The sequence below is a fragment of the Triturus cristatus genome, chromosome 4_2 (genome assembly GCF_964204655.1).
Source record: "Triturus cristatus chromosome 4_2, aTriCri1.1, whole genome shotgun sequence".
Taxonomy (NCBI): domain Eukaryota; kingdom Metazoa; phylum Chordata; class Amphibia; order Caudata; family Salamandridae; genus Triturus; species Triturus cristatus.
In genome coordinates, this window is record NC_140586.1 from 857,236,739 (window position 1) to 857,262,585 (window position 25,847).

At 45.7% G+C, this 25,847-nt stretch overlaps 1 protein-coding gene across 7 annotated transcripts in view; it reads right to left on the reverse strand.

The window, feature by feature from the left end:
- Positions 1 to 25,847, reverse strand: part of LOC146835261 (uncharacterized) — a 339,148-nt gene that overhangs the window by 135,066 nt on the left and 178,235 nt on the right. For all 7 annotated transcript variants that reach the window (XM_085602842.1, XM_085602839.1, XM_085602841.1 and 4 more), the window contains exons 7-8: positions 24,503 to 24,570; positions 16,407 to 16,483 (exon numbers count right to left, since the gene is read on the reverse strand). In XM_085602842.1, coding sequence (XP_085458968.1) covers positions 16,407 to 16,483; positions 24,503 to 24,570 — 145 coding nt within the window. The remainder of the gene's footprint in view (positions 1 to 16,406; positions 16,484 to 24,502; positions 24,571 to 25,847) is intronic.

Sequence of the window (25,847 nt, forward strand, 5' to 3'; positions counted from 1 at the left end):
GTCCGGCGAAAGGCATTTGTTGCACACCGGATGGACGTCGATGTGTGGGTACTTCGCATTACATACCGGACACCTTTTGAATGGCGTCCTCGATTCCATCGTCGAAGTAGTCGATGGACAGGTAAATGCGAACAAAGTCGGTGCTGAAAGTCAGTAAACTAACAGATAGTATCGAAACCCGATCGATAAACAGTACCGACGCGAACTAAAGGCCTTGTGGCCTCGACAAAAGTTTTTCCTAACTTGAGCTAAGATAGCACATCCGAACCCAATGGCGGAAAAAAACAATCTGAGGATGGAGGGGATGCCCATGCGCACTGTAGTCCAGGGGAGGAGTCACCTATCCAAGGATACTTCGAAGACTCTTCCAGGACAACAACGTGCAAACATCCGGACCCAACACTAGGCGGCGATCTATGCACAGATATGAATTCAGCAGCCCACATGCCTCGAACATACGTTTACCTCTAGATTGGGATGGTACCTGTTACATAGCATTCCTTCTGCCACCTGTTTTCCTAGCCCCTCCTGATTATCACAGAAATACTCATTTAGTACCCAATAGACAGCAGAGAGATCTCCCGATTGTCGATTACACTGAAACGGCATGGGAGCAATACACAGATTTCAATAAAGGTTTCTTTCCCTATATAGGTACAGTCACTAATAGTAAACTGATACGTAGATTAACTAGAACCCTTGAAGCAGTAGTGAATGAGACTACTTCCGCCCTAGGCAACTTAACAGAGGAGCAGTCTGCGATGCGGATTGTTGTGCTTCAAAATCGTCTTGTCCTTGACGTCATCCTGGCCGATAGGGGCGGAGCTTGTAGGGTCATCGGATCAAGTTGCTGTGTTTTCATACCAGAAAACTCGCCGTCGGTATATAAAGCCATAACTCGCCTTCATAAGATTATAAGCCAGATACACCAGAGTCCAGGCACCTGGACTTGGTCCGGTTGGTTCTGGAGCGTGTTGACAGCCTGGGGATGGAGGATTCTATCCTTCCTAGGTATTGGCTTTCTCATACTATTCAGTTGCTGCTTATGTCTACAATGTGGGCCAGCGATTTGTGGTTTGTGTGCCACATCGTGTATTCCGCATCCAAGTTTTCGTTCAAGATCCCGGAAGAAGAAAGAAGAACAAATGATGCTATATGAACAGATTGATGGATTGATGAAGATCGATATCTCCTGAGGGTCCGTAGGGGACAAGGAGGGAATGAGGAAATATGAATTTTATGATCAGATTATGTCCCCTATCTTAGACCCCAACGGCTCCATGTACATGCTACAAGTACATGTATGTTCCCTCCAGTTCCAGTTATGAAGACGCAAATACATGTGCGTCCACCGTCAACATGTCCTCTTTCAGATCCGCCATGAATGAGTCGGATATTCCGTTCCTAAGTATGAAAGGCCACCGACTTTATGTGGTTCACTTTCCACGTTTTACAGTTCAGGCGAGTAGGCCCTGAATTCTGCCATCAAGCCTTTTCCTGCCTTCTGCCTCTGAAAGCTCCAGTCCGAGCCCGCATCTGTATCCATGAACTTTGTCCTACTCCCTGCGCGGCTAACGGTGCCTGATCCGGCCTGTTGCCTGCCAAAAACTGTATTTCACCTTCAAGATTATCTGCTCCGCTCCTCATCCGATGCATTCCTGTCTAGTAGTTTAGGTAAACATTCTTCCAGCTACCGAGCAAAGGGCCAGGCCTCACTGTCCTCATGCAAGTAATTCATAGCCCCTGTTACCATGGAAGATTCCTGCCCCCTCGCATCTCATGTAGACACTTAGACGCTTGTACACGCACTAACAGTCAGTATAGAATAGATTCCGTCCGAGAGACCTTTCCTTTTGGATAAAACAGTTCTTTAAACATAAGATATTAGATATGATTTGGGATTAGGTTGACATGACCCCCCAGACTTCTGTCTCCACATGTAGAGCTAAATGTCAAGTCCCCTTCACCCTCTAGTTGCACGTCAATCACACGTCATGTGGCTGCGCACGCATCTCTGCCAAGTATTTCTGCTGACATTGCAGGATTCTCTTATGGATCCACCCACCTGTGACATCATGTTTAATGACGTTTCTAGTCTACGCCTATGTTTACGCCTTTTTTTCATTACGTATGTGTATTATTATCTATATTATCAGCTGTTACGCCTCCTGCATCTGTCTTAATGTAATGCTTTTCATATAAATATCTTTACTTGTCAATAATGTATTGCCTTCCCTTCCTGAACCCTCGTGGTGATGGAATTTGATGCCTATGGTTCGAACCATAATTCCTTGTAAGGAATAAAGCCTTTCAGAACCTCTAATACCACGGATTCTGCCTCTTATTTTTACTGAGTTATTCTTACTAGACTTTACCGCATAAAAAATAGTACAGGTAATTAAATATTTACCACAACATCATGAAAGGTATTAATGTCATCCACCAGCGATATTCTGGAGGGTGGAATGTCCGTGAGTGAGGGAGTATAGTCCCTCTTGGAAGAGTGTCTCTTGCGGCGGCTACGAGAAGTGGGCCTATGTCCTGATGGAGATGGAGTCCGGTCATGTTGTCGACCTCTGGAAAGAGTGGTAGGAGAACAATGCACTGCCTGCACCAAACGAGCCAGAGGAGATCTGTGGAGAGGGCTAGACTAGTCCAGAGGCTGTTGGATCTGTGGAGAGGTAGTTTTCTGCCAGTGGTGTACTGGAAGGAGCCATCTGGGAGATAGGTGAATGGAAGGAGATCTCTGCCCTTCTTCCCTTTGCACAGGACGAACAGTAGCCAGCGGAGTGCTCTTCTGTACTTGCCGTTCTGGACACATAGAAGCGGAGCTTCTTGACATCGAGAGCGGGACCAGAGGAGATCCTGCCTTCGAAATTGAAGACTCAGAGAGACCCTTCTACGCTAAGAGGTGCCTCACTGATGGCGAGCAGCGAGTCAATGTCGACAGATGGGAGTGTCTTGACGTTGAGCGTCTATGCGCTACCAAGACTTGAGAAACCACCGACGGAGTCCTAGGTCTTGCGGTCGGGGTGTGAGTGGCCACCGGAGTTTAAAGTACTGACGTCGAGAGAGACTTTTGCTTTGACGTTGAACGATGCCCCGCCGACGGAGACTGGTGCTTTTGAAGTCGTGAGTGGACTGGCCAACAGAGAATGAAGCCTTAACATCATGCGGGGAGAAGGTGATGGAGAGCGTTTTCTTGACGTCGACCCTCTTCTGGACGCAGTCGTGGTTGACCGAGGCCTCGACGTTGACCGCCTTCTTGTTGATGAAATGGAGGACTACACCTCCACATTGAACGCCGTAAAGACGGTGACAGCGGAGAGCGATGTCTCGACTGTTGGGCGATTAGCCGTCACCAACGGAGATCAACTCCTCAATGTTGACCGTCGCTGGGTTGACGGTAATGGAGGATTCGACGCTGAAGCCCGACATCGATGGGTTGGCGTCCCTCCAGATTTCTGCGAAGTTGTCAACGACGATTGATGCTCCTGATGATGATCCGTCAATGGAGGAGCTGCCATAGTCTATTTCTTCGTCGTTGGAGGCCTTTGACGCCGAGCCCGACACCGAAGAACAGACCGGGACCTTACTTTTGGAAGTCAACTTGGGCCTTTTCTTCTTGTGCCTCACAGGAGATCTGCCTTTGGAGGTAGTAGACTTTTTCTTCTCCAAAAGACCATAAAGACAGATTCTTTCTCTCTCTTTGAGAGTGCGTCTTGACAGATTCTGACAGGTCTCAGGGGAAAGAGACTCAGGAAGGCAGAGGATACAAACAGAATGGGAATCGGTCTTCGCCTTCTTTTTACAACAGGAGGGGCAAGGATCAAAAGGAGAAGGCATCCTCTGACTGAAAAAAAGCCAAATCTCTGCTAGGAAAAAGGCAACACCTTACTTCAACAGATGTATAATGTCGAAATAACAGAAGTTACAGCAATAAAGGAGAACTTTTTTGACAGAAAAGTCAAAAAAATGTAGTGCTGAAAATCCAGGGTCCTGACTGAAGGAGCAGGAAAGAACAACTGACCTAACTGTCACCCCCGAGGCATGATGGGAAGCTGGGGGTCATGGCTTCCTAAAAGGCACAGTACCAGTTTATGCTTGCAATTGCTTTCATTTTCTATGCTGTTGAGTTTTCAATGCAGCCTATGGGCTAACAATGCCTGTGTTTTTGCAAGACAACTATCTGCTGTTAATTAAAGAGAGTTCAAATGTTTCCTTGTCCTCCTGTTTTTCTGTGGTGTTTTTTGCAAAGACAAGGTCTCAGAGCATCGGTTGGCTTTGGTTTTTTTCTGGGAGGCTGCATTGGTTTGTGGAAAAATAATTATATATTTATCAAAAACCACAGTTCAGCCTCGTACAGCAACTTCCGCCGAGGAAATCTGTCACGGACCTCTTTTACTCTCCTTCACGAAATTACAGACAGCCACATCCAATATGCGGTGAGCAGTGCAGAAGTTTATTCAGGCAATAATACATCCTGGATTCTTTTCGGGCTCAATGCCCACCATGACGCATTTCGCTAGCTCTCGCTAGCTTAATCACATTTGCGCGTCCGTAGATAGGAGACAGATAAATACAACAATGTGCACTATTGGCTGTAAACAGTGAGAGTCAAGTGAATGAACTGGAAAAACAGACTTAAAGTAAACACATTCTCCGATAGAACTACTTGTATACCTTCTAAGTATGTTGTAATATTTCAATTCGTAAAGAGAAATACAGATCATGCCACTTTAGATCACAGTTGATAAATGAAAATTGAAATTGATGCATAGTGCCTATTATACTGAATGAGTCATATGTCAATGGCGTTAAGAAGTGAATACAGGTTATTTGAAAAGACCTTATTTCCTAAAAAGGTTTTGAAAATGAAACTCTGTATTTTAGAGTGGGCGTATCAAGGGTTATATTAGGTTGTGATGAGGTCATCAGATTTTCACGTGGATGATGTCATCAGTGATGTCATTTGAGATGTCATCAGTGATGTCACTGACCAGGTCATGAATGATGTAATATGTGACGTCATCAGCAGTGCATTGCAGGGGTGCGAGTTATAGTTAGCTCAACTAACTATAACGGGGGAATTTCTATGGTTTTGTAGTAGTGAGATGTTCAACTAACTATAACGTCCCTGAAACCTATGTTTTTTCAGTGAATTTCAATGGTTTTTTAAATGCTCATTTCTAACTATAACGTGCCTGAAACCTATGGTTTTTTCAGTGAATTTCAAAGGTTTTAAATGCTAATTTCTAATTATAATGTTAATTAAACCTATCTTTTTTTTTCTGTGTTTTTAAATTATCATCCCATTCTCAACCTGGTCAAGACTGCAAATCTCACCACTTTTCCATCGAAACCTTCCGCCAAAGAAATCGCCACCAATGAGAGCCACAACTAACACTAATGATATGCAAAGTAGGTGTTCCCGTGGAAACAAAAACTACAACACCACTTCCCCATATTTTCAACGACCAGCAAAATCTGCAATGCGATTCAAAAAGCAGGCAATAAGCCGAGTTAGCAGTAAGAAATTAACATCAGCCTTTTACTGGTGTAAGGCGGTCGACTATCTACAGCATGAATTGGACCCAACTCACAGCCACATCTAAAGACCAACACGTGATACAGCTACTGATCATGCAGCTCCGACACCCAACAAGGCCACAACACCCACCGCCACCACCAGGACCTCCCCCCCCAGGGCCATCTCCCCTACTACCACCGAGGCAGCGCAAAACAGGACAACGGACCTTCCCAAAACGCCATGGCCCCTCAGCCGCACAATAGTTGAATGTTGGGAGATGTGGGAACCAAGTATGTGTGAAGTAGGCAAGTCACCCATCAATAATAATGCACACAATAGCGGTGATGTGCTGGACAGACCTCACTATGCAAAGCACAAACCTCTCCATGTGGACATAGTCTACTGATACTTGTAGTGTTGTGCACAGTGGACGCAACCATGTTACCTCAGGCAATGAGGAAGATCTCGGTCATGTAGCTGTGTTGTCCCCCCCTGGAAGCGTAAGCGGAGTGGGCTGGTGTAACGTACGGCACTCCAGCGTAGGAGTATGAATAAATAGGCTGGGGCTTTGGGCGTGGTTCACTTGTGGGAAGGCCAAAGCGTCTGCCAGAGTGGCAGCCCTCACACTGCCACGTGGCTGCCGCCATGACCGTGGGCCTCCTCGACACAGGCCCCCTGCGAACCCAGCGGCACAGCACCGCAGACTTATGTCTGTACAGACTACTGCCTTCGATCTACACTGCGGACAGCAGGGCTCACAATTCAGATGCTGTGGCGATTGCATAGGACGCAGTCCAGTAGGCAAGACACATTGCTGCCACTGCGGCCCGCCCGGACCACGCATGATCACAGGCTGTGTACACGCTGAGCCCAAAGGTACCACTAACTCACTGCACCACAAGTCATCGCCACCTTGCCTTGAGGCAGAATTAAACGCAAGCCGCAACACGTGGTGCCACTAACCCGATTCAACAGAAGCCGGCGACACATGGTGCCACTAAGCCGATCCCACGTGTGGAACTGTGTCCTGAGTCCTGAATGGCAGTGACCCCAAGTCCGTGGCAGCGACCACAGCACCAGACTCCCTTTGATCAGTTAGGCATATTTCCATATGCAAGGCCAGCGACTAGTGGTGCCACTAACCCTGTTCAACACAAGCCAGCGACATGTGGTGCCACTAACCCTGTTCAACACAAGCCAATCCCACATGTGGAACTGTGTCCTGAGTCCTGAATGGCAGTGACCCTATAGTCGTGGCAGTGCCCACAGCACCAGACTCCCTTCAGTTTTATTTGTTGTTGTTTTCTTTAAATAAAATGCTTTATATGTAAACCTATACATGACTAAGATTCTGGTTTGTCCAACCGCACAGGGACACTTCCGGGCCCAAGAAGGTTGTTGGGGGTATGTTGGTAATGTGGGAAGAGGGTGCGTTACCTGCTGATGTGGGGAGAGGCAGTGTGAAAGGGGTATCTCTCACAGAAAGAACTCAGATATGTTTTCAGAAATGCCTCCTACAGATGCCAGCTGACGGACTGAATCACAAAATGGTTTTTCAATGCTTATGTAGTGTGAGTTATGAACAGTTCGCATCCAGTCTCGCAGAGGGACAACTGCGGCCTGTCCGCTCTAATCACAGACGCAGTACTACGAGCCGTCTGCTCCCAAAGGAACAGCAGCGTAGTAGCTTGCAGAGGTACACGCACAGCAGCGTACTAGCTCGCAAAGGTAGAGAGCTGCGAGCCGACGAACTGACTTCTAACGGCATTGCTGCGAAGTTGTGAAGTTGGCAGAGGGAGCGTGAATGAGTTATCAAGCAGAAACAGAGTTCTCCGGTATATTAAATTGCCCCTGAGACCTTTCGTTTATATTTTCACTTGATGCGAGAAAGCGCGCTTTCTGGACCAAGACCTTTCTGCCTGCCAAATCTAGCATAATTCCGTTCAGCAGTTTGACCTGTAGCCTTGTCTAAAGTTTCCTATGGAAAATCCATTGAGAAAACACGTTTTCACCCCCCCCCCCCCCCCCCCCCACATAGCTACCTGTTACAGGCGTACTCGCTGTTGGTGTGCAGGTCAGTGGTCTAGTTGTCAACATGTCACGGCCACTTCCTGAGGGCAGGTTTGCACACACACCACACCCATCCGGCACATGCGTCACAGGCCATGTGACCACGCAAATATAATTGATTGATAACGTCACATCCTTTATTGCCGGTGTTGACTGGATGGCGGACGCTCCACGGGTCTCAATCATAAAGAGTCCATGAAAAGTTGCGCAAAGGGTTAGTCGCACCCTGAGCTGTATGGCCATCAGGGACCTACTACCACGTGGTGCGGACTTGAGTTCCACAGGTTTAGTGCCACCCGAAGCTGATGTGGCCGTCAGGGGCCTACCACCACGTGGCGCGCGGACTTGAGTTGCACACGGTTAGTCGCACCCTAAGCTGTATGGCCGTCAGCGGCCTACCACCACGTGGTGCTGACTTGCGTTGCACAGGGTTAGCGGCACTAAAAGCAGATGTGGTCTCCGCCATTGATGACTCAGAACTCAGCGACATGTGTGACTCAGCAAAATCGGTGAGATCTGCCGGGTAGCGGAGCTTTGACGGGCACTGGTAGACACTCCGGTGGCAGCAGGTAATTATTTGGTCATGGTTGCGCAGGGGCGGCAGTATCTCTCTCTCTCTCTCTTCCCTCTCTTCACTCTCTCTCTCACTCTCTTCCTTCCTTTCCTTCTCTTTCTCTATCTCCCTTTCTCACTCACTCCCTTTCTTTCCTTCCCTCTCTTTTTCTCTGGCTTTTTTTTCCTTCTCTGTGTCTCACTCTTTTGATATGCACATTACACACGTCCTTATTTTGTGCTTTATTTTCCAGGCTGTGTCATCGACATTCATGGTCCCGACAGGAGTCTTCCGCCTTGTTGTTTTGTGTTCAGTTTGTTAAATTTAGTTTATCCTTTATATACAAGTTTACGAAAAAATAAAGTTTGGAGAAAAAAAAAAAATTCCATAACGTTTTTGGTTGTGACTCTTTCTCGTTCTTATTACTGTTATTTTGTGGTGTCCACCATGGTGTTACATTTTGGGGCAGTTATCACGGGAATACTGGTGATGTCTGCAGTTTGCACCAGCTTCTGAATAGTGTGTTAGATTAATTTCAACTTTAGTTGCATTAAAGTGCTGATAATGAAATGCAGAGTAGGCGTTCCCTTGCAAAAAGACATGAGGTGCACCTTTGCGATTTATTCTAAATACTAAAATCCTGTATTGAATTGCACTGTGGTAGTGGGTGCACTTACAGTGTACACACAAAATCAATGAAGAAATGTCATTGTATTTATATTGATTGGGAATAGTGGGTCAGATGCCGGATCTTGGCGGGATACACTGCCCATTTCGTATATTTTCGGTACACAAAAAAACCACACCACAACTTTCACAACAACTGCGATGCGAAACAAATTCCGGCGATAAGCCGCGTTAGCACCAGGGATTTTACACCTGCTTTCTGCTGGTGCTAAGCAGGACGACTACCTGCAGCATTAAAGGGAACACAGCCAAGAGCCACACCGAAACACCCACAGGTGCCATAGAGTCAATGAGCATGATACACAAATACCCATGAGTTCCACAACACTCATCGCAACAACCCCAGGACGACCAACGCCCCCGAACCCGCATCTGAGTAAGTGTGTCCGTGTGGTCATTGTGTTGGCATGATAGGCACGGGCCCTGCAACATCACAGTGTCAGCAGACGATACCATGTCACCTCAACGTTGGCAGTGAGCCTGGAAATGTAGCTACTCATGCATCCGCCTGTATGTACAAGCGGCATGTGCTGGTCCGGAGTACACAGGTCAGCACAGGGGTCTGCCTATCCGGCAAGGGTAACGGGGTGTCTTGGACATGTCCGTATTCAGGAAGTGCGGTAAGTGTGTCTCTGTTTTCTGGTGTGGCCACCACAAGGGCCGCAGCTGTCTATGTTGTAAAGTGGCATGCACCACCTCCAAACTGCAGTGTCACGGTGTGGTTGGAATGCCGCAGGACATGAGCGAATAGGCATTACAATGGTGTGCCGTAAGAGTGCACGGGATACAACAGTGCACCGTACAAAAGTGTGGGGGCTCATGGGAGGGAGGAGCAGCTGTTTGGCAACGTAACACACAGTGAACCCGCCCATGTGCCACGTGCTGGGCATCTCATCCATGATGACCAGGGTCGCAGACATCCCACAACACCCACGACCGGCCTTTGTACACATCCTGTATGATTGCAGCTGGAGAAGCTACTGTAGGGATGAAAGGTTCTTTGTCTGAGCTATCTTGCCCTAGCACATCTGCTCCGAGAAGGAACTTGCAAGTGGCCAGTCCAGCCAGTACACATCCCACAGTCAAATGTCCTTTGTCGTAGTTATCGTGTGCGTGAAATGGCCTTCATACGTACTCCCACCACACCCCTGCCCTGCACCCATTGCACACAGACCTGGCTCATTGCACCAAGCTGTGCCATTTCATCCACAAGACTGGCACACGGCAAGTCAGTGCATCTACAAGCAGAGCCACTGACGCAATGGCAGAGCATCCCGAACACATGGTAGACTCCGTTCACGTCAACCCATACCTTGCACGTCTGCTGCATGTCCTGGGTGCACTGCCTTTGGCAGTACTGCGGATCACTTACCGGCTGAGCTTCCACATTGCGGACGTCACCTGAGTTCAACCTGTATTGCAATGTCGCACGTGCCAATCCGAATGGTGCATGGACGTGTGCCTCTCCAACGAGTGGGTAGCTGACATGGATTACAACGGGTGTGTGCGCCCCCTGTTGGCCCACGACCAGGAGTGTCATGGTGATGCCCATTTATGGCATGCATGGATGTTTGGCATGCATGTAGGGAACTGGGTCTGGGAGATTGCACGTGTCGTAGTATGCAGTGAGCAAATTGACCCACTTCCCAATTCTGCTTTGGTGTACATTTGGTACAGTGGTTGGAGTCAGCACATCTGTCCCGGTCAGCTGATGGATTACATCGACGACATGTCAAATATTGTGGCCAACCATCACTCATTAGAGATAGTGGCTTACGCAGCTGCACTCGCGTTAACGGATGGGTGATAAGGTACCTGCAACAACGACTCGATGTGCCACATTGCACGTTCCCCCCGCAGCATTGCATGCTGTACATCTGGTCACATGTCCCAAAACAACAGTGGACATGGCTGCATTGGCGTCGAATCATGTCTGAGGCGCGGACAACCAACACTGCTTGACACTGACGTGTGTTGGTGATGGACTACCCCGAGGTGAACATGGACGTTTTCCTACGTTCCTTATTCAGGGATGCTGCTGAATTTTTCTGCATATTGTGGCACTGCTCTTGGCCGTACTGACACGCTTTTTTTAAAATAAAGTTTCCACATTTTCACTTGTCTTCAAATGTGTTGTGTCTTCGTTTGTATGCCAATGTGTGTGTCGCGGACTCTCTGGCTGCCTGCCTGCCATACGCGAATTGCTACCCCATACGGACTGTGGGTTTGTACTTATGTGTTCTCATGTGCCTGTTTCGTACTGACGCTTTTGGATGCTTATCCGCCACAGGCGAGTGCATTTGTGTCCTGTGTTCGATTGTGCGAATGTTTGAGTTTGGACAACATTGTGTTGGATGTTGGTGTACTCTGCTTCCTATGTGTGTGCTGCATTGTGTGTGAGATGTCCCTTCATGTGAGCTTTTGTTCACCCTTCTCCCTTTCAGGCAGTGTGGTTTTCACTTCTATGCTTGTTCACTGGCGTGATGTTAGCGGGTTGTGTGACTGGTGCTCCTTGTTGGTGTGTTTCATTTTGGCCATGGTTTGTCTATAGTTGTGCTGTACTTAATTGTGCATGTGTGCCATTGTGCCCATCTCCCCCCATTCCCTGCTTCTTCCTCTTCCTGGTGCTGTTGTGTCTGTAATTTTGTTGCTCCACACATAAATACATGCAATGAACAAATTAGAATAGTTCCTTGATTCTTTTAGGTTTCAAAACTTCTCTCTATTGTTTTTTTTTTAATTTTCCATATAAACATTTTTTTTTATATTCAAGGACACATAGAAGTCAGAAGTGCAATGTATTCTATCAACACACTTTCTAGAACATTCTACAACACGTGCAGGTTAAAAGTTCATCAATTTTTTTAAACCTAACAATATGTTTTTGCAACATTTTCTCGAACATTTAACGGCACGTACAGGTTAAAAGTTCACGATTGTTTTAAGTTCGAACAGTGCCTTCCAAATGCAAGTAGCAGGTGTGGTTGAGTTGAGAAAATTTTATCCTATGATATGTACTCCACATTTAAACTGCTTTTTCTTAACCAATCACAAAGATGCTTTTCCACAAAACGAATGTGCACCCTACTTTTAAAAAAAAAATGTTTTTCATCTCCCAATCAGGCATCGTTTTGTTTTGCAAAAAAAAGCAGTTCCCCATCTTTAAACATATCTCTTATTCTACGAACAGACTGCATGAGCTACAGACATCTATCCATTCCTCCCAGCCATACCTTCAAAATGCTAGTGTGGATCGTAGGACAACGCTATGTTTTCTGGTGCAAGAGGTATGAGAACAGAGACGTATTGACTTAGACCTAGGTTTGCAAAATGTGGACATTAAATGGTTTGGACAGAGAGGATTGAAGTGGCACCAATTGTTGCCTTTGATTAATACCCGTTTGCATCTCCAACACCCTGACCTTATGATTGTGCACTGTGGTGGAAACGACCTAGGCACATTGACTGGGGTAGGTTTGGAAATGCTAATGAAGGACACTTTGACAATTGATGTTGCTTTTGCCTCAAACTGTCTTTGTATATTCCAATATATGCCAAAGACAGAAGTGGAAATGGTCAAACCAATTTTGTCCTCAGATTGAAAAATCGAGGAAGAATGTCAACAAAGCTGTGTTTGCATACCTCAGAGACCATAGAATGGGGTCGATCAGGGAAAACTAGCTTTTCTGAATAACCTGAAGCTGTGCATCCGCACTTATATGTAGCTCCAACTAATAAACACAAGGGCTCTTTTTAGAGCCGCCTTATATTCCCAAAATCGGTTCGCAAAGAGACAGCTGTGATCCGGCTAGCACAGGGAGGCCTGCGGGTCGTCGAGCAACCTCGCAGAGGGACACCTGCGGCCCAGGGGCTCAGCTCGCACAGGGAGAGCTACGGGCCGTCGGCTCAGCTCGCACAGTGTGAGCTACGGGCCGTGCTGACTCGCAGAGGGCGAGCTCGGTCTAACTTGCAAAGGGACACCAACGGGCCAACGGCCCTGCTAGCAGAGACACACCTATCACCTAACGGACTGACTCGCACATGTACAGCTAGGGTCACGACGGCTCGCAGACGCACAGCTGCAAGCCGACAGACTGTTACTGTTTTATGCTTTTGGGTAGTACAGTGGTGTTTGGGTAGTGCAGGGGGTGGTGCTGGGGGTAGTATTTTAGGGTTTAGGGTAGTGCAGTGGTGTTTGGGTAGGGGGTCGTGCTGGGGGTAGATTTAGGGTTTAGGGTAGTGCACTGGTGTTTGGGTAGTGTAGGGGATCGTGCTGGGGTAGTGTATTAGAGTTTACGACGGTGCAGTGGTGTTTGGGGTTTGGGTAGTGTAGAGGGTCGTGCCGACAGACTGACTCACAGAGCTCCGAGCCGACAGACGGGCTTCTAAAGGCATACCCGTGACCTGGTGATATGAGAAGAGGCAGCGTGAAAACATATCTCACACAGACACAGATGCCAGTGTCGCCTCGCACAGGTAAAACTGCGGACCCGATGGCTTCTACACGGAGAGATGCGAGCTGACGGAGTAAATCACAAAATGGCTGGCAACACTTCCTGGTTTCAACCATTCACAGACAATAAGCCGCAAGCTGGTGCTTGAAACCCCTCAGCCAATCACATGTCAGAATTCTCAAATTAGAAAAAATTAGATATTTCTCAAAAACTACTGAACGGATTTACACCATTTAAACAAAAGCGTGCGTTCTGGACCATCACCTTTCTCTCTGCCAAATTTGGCGTAATTCTGTTCAGCAGTTTCACCTGTAGTCTTCTGTAAAGGTTCATATGTAAATTACATGGAGAAAACACGTTTTAGGACCCTCTTTTTCCTCAGACCCTCCTACACCATTCACCCCCAAACTTTCAATATAGGAGCTACTCAAAAAAAGAGAAACTTTTTGGATAATTTCATAAAGATTCGTCAAACGACGCAAAAGTTACAAGCACACAGAAGACTCCAGGAGGGGGGCCGCGCAACCCCCCTCCCAACATAAGTGAAGTCCCGCAACCCCTGCGAGCTCCTGCTATTATTTTTTAAGAAATACCCCGCAACCTAGCTCACCCAAGGACCTCATTAAAATAAAACGCGAGAACCCATGACCCCAGCGCGAATTTGACGATTTTTTTTTTTTTTTTAAATGATTTTTTGGGCCCTGGTGGTCCTGGGACCCCCTGAGCAGACCTAGTGGGTCAGGGTTTTTCTACCCTGCCCCCTTCTCTTGTTTTATACCTTTGGTTCTCCGTTTTCGGGTGACTCGCTTCTACCGAGCACAAGATGGCTACCAACACTTCCTGGTTTGGAGTGCTAGCAGCCAATCACAGTGAAGCTCGGGCATGCGACTTAGGCTCCGCCCAGATATCAAAACTTTTATTTTTCTAATTTCTCAGCAACTACTGAACGGATTTACACCATTTTTAAAAAGGTCGCTTTCTGACCCAAGCACTACCTTTCTGCCAAATTTGGAGTCATTCTGTTCAGTAGTTTCGGCTGTAGTCCTGCACAAAGTTTCCTATGGGAAATAGATTTTTTAACTCTTATTTTTTGAATTTCTCAAAAACTACTGAACGGATTTACACCATTTAAAAAAAAGGTCGCTTTCTGAACCAAGCTTTACCTTTCTGCCAAATTTGGGGTAGTTCGCTCGTCGCAAAATTTCCTATGGAAATTAACATGGAGAAAACGAGTTTTGGCCCCCCCTTTTTTCTCAGCGCCCGCTTGACGAATCACCCCCAAACCTTCAGGATAGGAGCTGACCTGGATAGACTTTTTTGGGGGGAGAATTTCAGGAAGATTTGTCAAACGACACCAAAGTTATTAGCAAATCAAAAAATGCTTTTCCTATGGAAACTAGGTTCTAACTATAACTACCTACTGGCGACCGCCAGTGGGAGGGATAGATAGATAGATAGATAGATAGATGGATAATCTACTGGCGGTCGCCAGTAGATATTTATAGTTAGGACCGTGTTTCCATAGGAAATCTGAAAATTCTATTTTGAATAACTTTGGCGCCGGTTGACGAATCCTCACGAAATTTCAAAACTAATGAGGCGCTCCACTCAGCTCCTACCCTGAAAGTCTCGGGGTGATTCGTCAAGCGGGGGCCGAGAAAAAAGGGGGGTCCCAAAAGCATTTTCCCCATGCATTTTCCCATAGTACCTTTAGTCGAAGGTACAGCCCGAACGGCTGAACAGAATTACTTGAAATTTGGCAGAGAGGTAGTCCTCAGGTCAGGCATGTGCCTTTTGCATGTATGGAGTCAATCTGTTCAGTATTTCCTGAGAAAATTGCAGTTAAAGCACATAAATATCTATAGCCGCGCACCGTGCTCGCACCTTAACGTGCGCGAGCGTAATTCTGATTGGTGGTTACATGTCAGTCAACGTTCGAATCGGTCGAAATCAGGAAGTGTCGGCCGCCATTTTGTTTGTTGTGGGAGCGAGAGTGAAAAATAGGAGGTGGGGAACGTGAAATGGGGGCAGGGTAGAGAGTTCATGACCCCCTAGCCTTTGTCAGGGGGTCCCTAAAGAACCCCGAAGGGTGAAAAAACATTTAAAAAAAAAAAAAAAAAAATTTAAAATCGCGGGGTGCGCGCACGGTGAAAAACCTTAAAAAAATACATACATAACTTAGCATTTAAAAAACCTTGCAAATTCACTTATAAAACCATAGGTTTCACACACGTTATAGTTAGGAATTAGCATTTAAAAAACCTTGCAAATTCACTTAAAAAACCATAGGTTTCACACATGTTATAGTTAGGTGGACATTTCACTCGTAAAAAAACAATGAAATTCCCCCGTTATAGTTAGTTCAGATAACTATAACTCACGCGACCGCCACTCTATCAAAAGGATGATGTCATCAGTGATGTCATGAGTGATGCCACTGACCATGTCATGAGTGATGTAATATGTGACGTCATGAGCACTGCGGGCGCGCGAGTTATAGTTATCTGACCTAACTATAACGGGGGAATTTCATTGTTTTTTTACGAGTGAAATGTCCACCTAACTATAACGTGTGTGAAACCTATGGTTTTTTAAGTGAATTTGCAAGGTTTTTTAAATGCTAATTCCTAACTATAACGTGTGTGAAACCTATGGTTTTTTAAGTGAATATATATATATAATATATTCTGAGGTCCCCGCTCATGGGCAGAAATATTCAGTGCTTAGGACAACTGAGGAGGAGAACCAGCTGCATAATTTACAAAACTATCACCGCCAGTCTTCCTGCTTGGATTGCAGATCTGCTCACCATCAGACAGCAGACTAAGAAGGGCAGCAGGCTTTTCCATCTTTGTACACAGGATCTGGAACAACATCCCCGTATCCATCAGGACCGCCTTAACACTGCTTCAATTTAGGAAAGTGTTGAAGATGCACCTAATAACGAACACCACATCACAAAGTATTAACTAATAGTTATCTTTGCTATTATCCGAAGACTTAATGCTTGTCCTTGATCCTCTATCATTTGGCCACGTTCACTCTACAGAAATACTACATACATACATACATACATACATACACACGCACACAATGATCCCTCAGACCCTACCTTACTGTTTCGGTCATGTCCTCGCCTTGCCTCGTGGCCATCAGACATGTACTGCATCAGGTCCTCTTCTTGCCGGCCTGTGAAGAATAAACACCGTCACATCTCAGTGAGGGAAATCAGATGTATGATATTGAACCTAAAACAGCAGCACTTTCAGGAAAGTAAATTAAATAAGAGTCATTTTTCGGATTTTCTACTTGTCAAAATAATGCACTCCTGTACATAGAACAGGCAAGCCTGGGCTAGTCTAAGGACAGTCTGGGTCCCGTAATAACTCATCCAAGTTCAGAATCTTTATGCTGCCAAAACTATTGGAAAATAACGCAGTGTCCAGACCTAGGGTCTTCTCCTGCCTTGTCTGTCTCTAATGCTTCCTGGACGGAGAATAAGAACTTTGGGGGCTTTGGTGTGCGATTGACACTAACCCTGCTCCCACTGCTCCTGACTGATGCCTGAACAGCACGGTAGGGCAGGCATGGATAGCACTTCATTCTTCAATTTTAAGCCAAGACATTTTATGACACGGATTCTTCTAAGGGGAAGTTTCTCCATCAAGATCAAATTTTTTAGCTGTTTGCAGTAAAGCTGCTCTAATCCTCACTGGTCGTATTCTACACAAGTGTTGCCATGTCTCCCCATTTTGAAAATATGCTTCTCCAGTGCTCGATTCACCAAAGTCACTAGGGCCCTGATTACAAGTGCAGGGCAAAATTGTGATCTCTGTGCAAACTAATGGAACTACAAGTAGTGTGATAATTATCACGCCCTTGGAGTTTTCCCAGATAAATTCCAGCAGGTCAAACCTGCCTAAATTTATCGGATTAAAAGGAGTGTAAAAAAAGCCAAACATGCAAAATAACATTTGGAAGTAAAACATTTGGACTAGGATGTATATACCAAATGTGGTAATCACCTTACTTCGTGTTAATGGTATTTACCACGTGGGGTAAATACCTCACATATTCCGCCTAACTAGTAATAAGGGTCTAGGTCATTTAATAAAACGTTTTATGATTCCCAATTTGCTCCAAAGGGTGTGACTGATTATACATGGTTTTGTTAATAGACATCACAGCATCACCCCTCCTCAACTTATTCAAAGAAAGTGTAAGTTTTTTTACTTATTGTAGCACCCACAAACTGACCAGCCTAACCAGACCTCTGACCTCCCTTTATGTGCCTGAGCAGCACCTTTCGCCATGAGCCTGCATTGCACCTCCTGGATACTCCCAAACACAGTAAATCACCACCCAGGAGAGTTCACCCCTGCAATGCCCAACCTGGGTGGCACCAGTTGATGACCACAGTCAGATCCCTACATGAGTCGAAATCCAAATCCAATGTCCTGTTCAAAAAATGTATTTATTCAGAGCCTTCCCTGCCTGAATGCACACCAGGAGTGCTGTTTATAATTAAACCCAGCAACGTAAATATATTTTTTGGGATATACAGAGGTCTTGTACACACATTCAATTATTAACTGATGATTAGAAACAGCTACTCACTCATTATAAATACTTCCTATTCATGTGATTATATAATATATACACACACACACACACACACAAACAAACAAACAACACTCAGCTTTCCTATTCGGGGTTCACAGTTCAGATAGTCAGTCTGCTCCACTATCTGCAACACATGCAATCAAGGATAAAACACAACTTAAGATTAAACCAATGAGACAATAGCTCCGCCCCACTCACTTTCAACTATTATTCCTCACCGACTACCTAGGTCACCTGCTGAAATACAGACTCGCCAAACAACATTCTGGGCCTGGACAAGACTATGATGATATGTGCGCTCCGATCTCCTTTACTCCCCACTGTTAGACCTGTCAGCCCTTTGGGTGGTCCCTCCTCATCATTATTTATTTTGTCCCACTTTTGCCTCAAACCCTGTTATAATTTTTTCCTTTTTGGGAACCACCAGACTTTTTAGTGTTGATGCAGGGTCAGGGAGCCATTTTCCCTACCCCTGGAACTTCTGTCTGAGGGCCTGAGACACAAAATGGTGGCCACCCGTTGTCACCTGCGACATCACCAGAACACACTAGAGGTTTCTAGAACCTTCTGCAACATTCTAGAAATCTGGGATAGAGGGAGGCAGTTTAGAATGTTGGGAAGCCATCTCAGGGAGGCAGTTGGCACTTCACTGGAGAGGAGAGAGGACAGAGATTCAGAAGGAGGAAGGAGTAAGGCAGCAGGGGTGGAAACCAGTGCTGGGAGTGGGGTCCAGAAACCCACCCTTGATGCTAGTCCCTACTGACCAAGCCCAGCCTAGAGCCCTGTGTGGGACCAAGACCAGAAAAACCATCTTAAGGACCTAAATATTGTGAAGAGGCCTTAAAGAAGAAGACCAGCAAGTTCCTGACCTGTACAGCAGTGTCCTCCTGGAGTCCTGACGTCGAGAAGCCTGGAGACCTGGAGCCCGAGGTGGAGAAGCGGCGCTGACAGAAAGCAGACGTCGTACCCGGAGCCGCCAGAGGTCGAGAGAGGGCGCCGACGGAGGTCGTGGAGAGTCACCGGAGGTCGAGTAGGAAGTCACTTGAGGTCGAGGTGAGGCGTTGACGGGGGAGTGAAGTCCGCCCTCCGGAGTCGCCGGAAACCAAGGTGAAGCGCGCAGGAGGTCGGGAGTGGAGATCGCACTCCGGAGTCGCCTGAGGTCGAGGTGAAGCGCGCAGGAGGTCGGGAGTGGAGATCGCACTCCGGAGTCACCGGAACCCGAGGTGGAGCCGACGGAGGTCGGGAGTGGAGGTCGCACTCCGGAGACACCCGGAAGCGGGGAGACCGTGACCCTGTGACGCCGGAACACGACATCGAGCCAAGGCCGCCCGGCGACATCGATACGGAGCCGCCTCACGGCACCGACCCGGCGTCAGGTAAAGCAGATCGACGCGACATCGAACCGAGGCCGCCCAACAACATCGAACCGGAACCGCCAGACGGCATCGACACGGCGTCAAGTGGAACAGATCGACGCGACATCGAACCGGAGCCGTCCAGTGACGTCGACCCGGCGCCGAGCCGATCATAGTGAAAAGGGCAGTAAGTGGTAGAAAGGGCATCTGAGGCCCTGTGGAGCCCTAAAAGACCATTCTAGGGGCTAGAGGGGTGTTAGAACCAGCCTGGGAGTGCCAGGGGTGAACTGAGACTGGTGCAGTGACCTCTGTGAGGGGTTGTGTATATTGGGAGAGCCAGATCTGTAGGTTACCCTTATTCTACCTCAGTTCAGGCCCAGCCTTGACCAATCTAGGTGGGACACCCCCCGTGTCATCCAAATGACCACAAGCTGTACTTGGGCAAAGTGAAACCAAACTACCTCATAAATGTGATCTGATTTGCAATTGTTATTGATTGCTTATATTATTTATTGAAGGCGTTGTATTTATTGTCTGACAGTATTTATTTGCCCCCTGTATTTATTGCACCCTTATTTATTCCTTGCTTATTTATGACCTGATCCTATATATTGAAACCCCACTGTGGTACTATTTATTTGACCTGCTAATTTCAAGAAAAGTCTTATGGTATTGTATGTATGTTTTGAAACCTGCAACTAAGAGAAAATAAGATAAAGACGAACTACTTTCTTTCATAATTTTTACGGTGTAGTGTCGTTTTTGGAACGGATGAACGCATGGTTATTGTGTGGGTGTGACGTACGCTTAACGGTGCCTGTCTTCCTTACCGCTCGAGCCAAGCTACCATTGTGCTGGGAACCTGGTGACTGCTAACCCGGTTGCCCGGTTTCCAACACCCACACATACCGCTTCTAGACAACCCATTGCTTTCCCCGACCAGTGAGACCTTGACCAAAAGAACCCATCTCGGTGTGAGTTGCACAGCCTTGAACAGCTTTTCCATAACGCCCAACTGTGTCCAACTGTGTCCCGTCTCAGACCTCGTGGGTGGGACATGATGTGTCTCATATGGACAGGTTTCTGCTACATAGGACATGTGCTTTGGTGGCGGCCACACTACAGGCGTCTATTGCAGAGCCGGCAGATTTCCACCTGCTTTCACTTATTATTACATCTACTTTGAGTGTCCATCTGGTCTCCCGACTCTACCTTTTGGCTCTTACACTTCAACCACAAGTGGGCACGGGGCGTGTGCGGCTTGGGAAAATGACCTGGGACACCCCTTGCCCGACAAAACCTGGACCTCCTGCTGCAAACAAACTTGTTCATCTTGTGTAATCATAGCCATAAGGTTTTGCACTTCTAATACATTAATAAAGTGTATATAACGCCTAAAATGTTAGCGAAGATGGACCCCACTAAATCCTACAGCTTCCCTAGATGCACGATGGAGTCTCCTGACTTCTCCCACCTGGCTTGGAATTGCGCACCAATATTTACATATTGGGGTGAAGTTTTTCCCTACCTTGCTCTGGTGATTGACTCACTTCCCATTAATGGCTTTACTGGGCTATGTGATGCCGCTAAAACCTGGTTTTCGTCGCTTTTCAGCTATTGCCTTACTTCTTGACAAACGGCAGGGTTCTTTGCACTGGAGTAACCCCGCGGCCCCAACAGTTAAGGCCTGGATGAGGGATTTAATACACTGCAACACCACTAGTGACATTTACAGTTCTTTGCAACCACTCACCTCTAGGCCCAAAAACATTTGGCAGCCACTTCTCTCTTATCTGCTTTTACACCCGGGAATGAGTATAAATTGATATGTAGCACAGGGGATGCCCTGTATACACTTGTGGAGCAAGGATGTTGCCCCACACCCCCTGAAGTATAATTGAACAGTGCTTGTATTAATAACGCTCTAAACCGTATTGTAAATGAAGTCATTCTTTCTATTGCTGCCGTGTGCTGGCAGACGAAAAAGCCCTGTGTGTTTACTTTTTTCTGATTTGTTTCTTTGTATTTTTTCTTTTCTGTATTATGGCAAATGCAATAAACAGAAGTTTTAAAAAACGAGACAAAGAATGAGAATCCTGTCAATGGACAAAACAACTTTGACACACTCTCTGGGTAGCTTGTCTGCATTTTCTACTTCTTGTTCAATCACAGGTTCAGTGCCTACAGGTCCTTTCAGAGATCCTGTGGAATATGAAGGCCCAGGCTGCCCTCACACAGCAGCATCCTCCTCAAAGTGTTGCACCATCCACTCACAATTCCCATCCAAGTGAAGCCTCGTATTGGCAGCAAGGCCATCCTTAACACGGCATCAAGGTTGTGGTTTGTAGGAGTAGTCTGGAGTTATATCCATTTGCCTGTCTGTATTTTGTGTGTACTCATTGTCCCTGTGCTCTCTGCCCACATCTCATGACTGGGTCCTCCAGACACTGGTATCTTTCTGGAGCGGTGCATCACTCATGCTTAGTTTCCCCCGCTTCCCCCAGTATTTTTAGTGTGCCCATACGAAGCCTGTAACAGGCAGCTGTTCAGCTACTTTGCATGTTGTGTAGAACGTATTTAAGTCTCTTTCATAGGGTGCTTATACTTTGGGCAACATTTACCAAGTGGTCTTTGAGACAACACAATTGCCCCCCCCCCCACCACTTTGACCACAATAGAGAACATGTGCCAGAATGTATAGGCTACTCTGTCAATTATATTTCCATGACACTAGATTCTTATGCCCATCTAGAACTATCTACTAGATTTCTTTGAACATGTTAGAATATGAACTTTGTGAGACTGACTAAATTGCAAATATCCCATGTGGAGAAGTCCTCAAACATCATTTAGCATTTTGTTTTTATGTATCCACCTTCATACACCAAACTGCAGCAGGGTTACTGCCCCTCCTATGTAAGTGGTACTCTGAACCGGCTCAGAGAGTCGCTTCTCTTGAACGTCTGGAGTGGATTTGGATATTCTCCAAGTTCCTTACCTTGACACCGATGATTGTTTTGCCCGGTGTCACTGCTATTCACTACCTACACTGCATCTGGTTTTATTATGTAAACCAGACTCTATATTTGTGTTGCCCATCCCATTACCTGCTTCACCTATGGAGGCAAGAATTTCAAGACTGATGTCGTACTGTGGGGGGGTAACAGAAAATAATAAGCAATTGCACTTACAGACGGGATGTGCTGGAGGGTCGGGTACTCTAGAGAAGGCCGATTATTTGCTGTTGAGAAGGGCAATAGTAAGCAGACTTTGTTGAGGGGGTGGGGGTGTGTGCTACCACCAAAACTATGTAATTGTCAATCTAAAACAATTTGACACAATGAACCAATGATAGTAGCCCTATCCCTTTAATATTATTTGTAGCCCTTATGTCACATTTAAAGAGTGGTGCAGAATCTGCCAAACATGTTTAGTGTGTACAAGCAAAATAAAAATGTTGAGAGTTAATTTAGGACAACTAAATCAATAGTTATAACCATGAAAATGAATGCATACTTGAAGATATCGGGCTGGAACAACATGCTGTGGTGCCATAATTAATAAGAGAGAAGGATGGTCAGATCAAGCAGATCAAGAAGCTAAATTACACGCACATTGAAGTTTACAGCTGTTCTCAAACAGAAACAGAGTGGCAGAGCGGTGGTAGGTGCCACTGTTGAATGCTGTAAGTCAATTATTACGTGGAACACTATAGTAGTGTAGATAAGTTGGCAATATGAGACTGATTATTAAACTGCTATTCACCTTTACTACTGAGCACCCTCAAGATGCAGCGAAGACTGAAATTGGTAAAGGTAAAGTGTAGCTCTGCAATGGCAATAAGGCAGTTAGTACTTTGGATACAATTGTGGATAAACAAGGAATTTATTCATTTAAAGAATTGCTTTAAGAAAGTGGTCAGGCTCCCTAGAACCGTTGCTCTTCCCTGCTTTGAAGATCACCTTGTTTTGCCCTTGATCCTCACGTCACTGTTTTCATAAGAACTTAACTTTCCTTGTTCGCACTACTACTTCCCCATCCTTAATATCCTTGCCTTCAGGGACATCCATCTTCTCCCAAATCCAAGGTTGCAATTTCCTTGTGCTCACCAGGTCTATCAAATCTTGATTTTGTATTGACCTGATGCAAGGAAGAGGTTAATCATCTTTTTATTGGCAGCTGGGCCAGCGTAAAGAGAGGAGCTATCTAACCTAATTCTCAGTGACAGAATAGAAATGACCACAAAAGAGAGATGCATGTAAACCTTTGTAATAGGACGCTTTCCAACACTTTGAGAAGTGTGGGATGCAGATATTCTTGGTGAACAATGATGAGAAGTTCTGTTCATTATCTGGACACTTGCTGCCTTGGGAGTCTCAATAAAACAGACTACCTTCGGGTCTCGATAGTTAGGAGAGCTCACCAGGCACCTGGACCCATGCCGCCTTGAGGCTCTCTGTGAAATGTGGCACCTTTGGGTCTCGATGGTTAGGAGAGTTCACCAGACAGCTGGACCCATGCTGCCTTGAGGCGCTCTATTAAACATGGTACCTTTGGGTCTCGATGGTTAGGAGAGTTCACCAGACTGGTGGACCCATGCCGCCTTGAGGCGCTCTATAAAACATGGCACCTTTGGGTCCTGATGGTTACGTGAGTGCACCAGACGATTGCTGGACCCAAGCCGCCTTGAGGGCTCTATGAAACATTTCACCTTTGGGTCTCGATGTTTAGGTGAGTGCACCAGACGATTGCTGGACCCAAGCCGCCTTGAAGATTTTAATGATACATGGTACAATTTGATCTCAATGTTAAGGCAAGTATAGTCCACTGGCAGGAATATACTGAGGTTATTTGTCATTCAGATATCTCATGCTTTAAATATGAAGACCTCGTCTAAAATCAGTACTTCCTTTAAATAATGGAGTGCAGAAATTTTCAAAGATTTCCAATGCTTCCTTTACAAAGTGTATATAATGCTTTCAACATACAAAGGTGCAGTGTTCCAGTAATTAGAGGCCTAGCTGACCCCGAATAGAACATGGCGCTTTGAGGAATGTATGAGATGGTCCAGTCATGTGGAAATGTGGCAAACAGTCAGTCCCTAGTGAGAAGACCACCTATATACTTTCCAAGACATTCACTACAGACCTAGTCAAGCACTGTTGTTAGACACTGGTAACTAAAGCTACTTAAGCTGTCTAGTTTGTCCAGTGGTAGAAGAGATACTTACGGATCTTTTGCTTCAGCTGGTCTATTTCCCTGCGCACACTTTCACATTCCTTCCAGGTGGTCCTTTTGCTAAAAACAATAATGGGAGATCATGATTAGCAGGCCCATGGACCAGAATGAAAACGGTCCAAAGATTAGTCCATACTCTCAGCATTTACACAGAAACTAATTGGCATTGGCAAGTTAAGGGACTGGAAATTTGAATATAATTTCCACCACAGTACACCCATCCAATGACAGATCATGAAGATCATTGGAGCAGCCCCAAGCATGAAAATCTTGGATCGTTTATGTGGCTCGGAAACAACCTTTTAAGGACACATACAACAATATAATCCAAAATGGGAGGATCTGGGAAGCGAGAAGTCTTATACAAGCAATGAAGTCTGTGAAGAACAAACAAACAAAATCATTCTCATGGTCTTTACAATATAAACAAATGTACGCATTCTGCAGCTAGAGACTATTTTACTTGACATCCAGTTTCCGAAAAGAAGTGCATATACCTTTCAAACATTTAAAGCACACCCTAAGCACTATATTACTTGTTTGTTGTTAGGAAGCTTCAGTCATTTTGGGCAAATAGGTTTTCAACATGTGTCTCATCTTAAGGGTTTGTAGCTAAGGGTCATAGAAGGCTGTGAAGCACAAGCAATAGGAATGGAAGCTACACACCTATGATTTGTGAAATTAAAGGTGACATACCTTAACAAAAATAAAACATTCCTCACTAATAAGATTACCACATCTGTTGAATTGTCTCTTAAAATAGCCTGCATTTTCCTTACTTTTAACTTTTAGAAATATTCCTTTTCAAAGGTATTCCTCAATTTTGTGAGTTGCCTCAAAAATATTTGCTCTCACACTAAAATTATTTTTTGTGAGGTAGTGCCCAGTGAGTATTTGGGATAGCAGTCAATATATATCAAAGCAAACTCAATTAAAATCACTGAATAAATGTTAAAGAAAAGGTAGGGCTGTTACCAAAATTCAACACCAACAAAAATTAAGTCAGGAATAACAAATTTAAAAGCTTAAAGTTACTTTTAATAAGTTCATAATTTCAGGAAACTGGATGTTAGGGTTATGACAGATAAACAAAAACAACAAAAAACCCACACACATACATTTGCCAGTTATGGTGCACATTGAAACATTACCACCAAAGACAGCTCATAACCGGAGACACATTCACACTGACTAATTAAACGTATCATAGATGACATCGCTAACTTCACACATCCCACCACCCTTGATCTGATCGATAACCTCTCTTATTTAAATCTATTTAAATAGATGAAGTGCAAACTACTGTCAGCAGGTAGATGCTCTTGTAAAGTAAATAG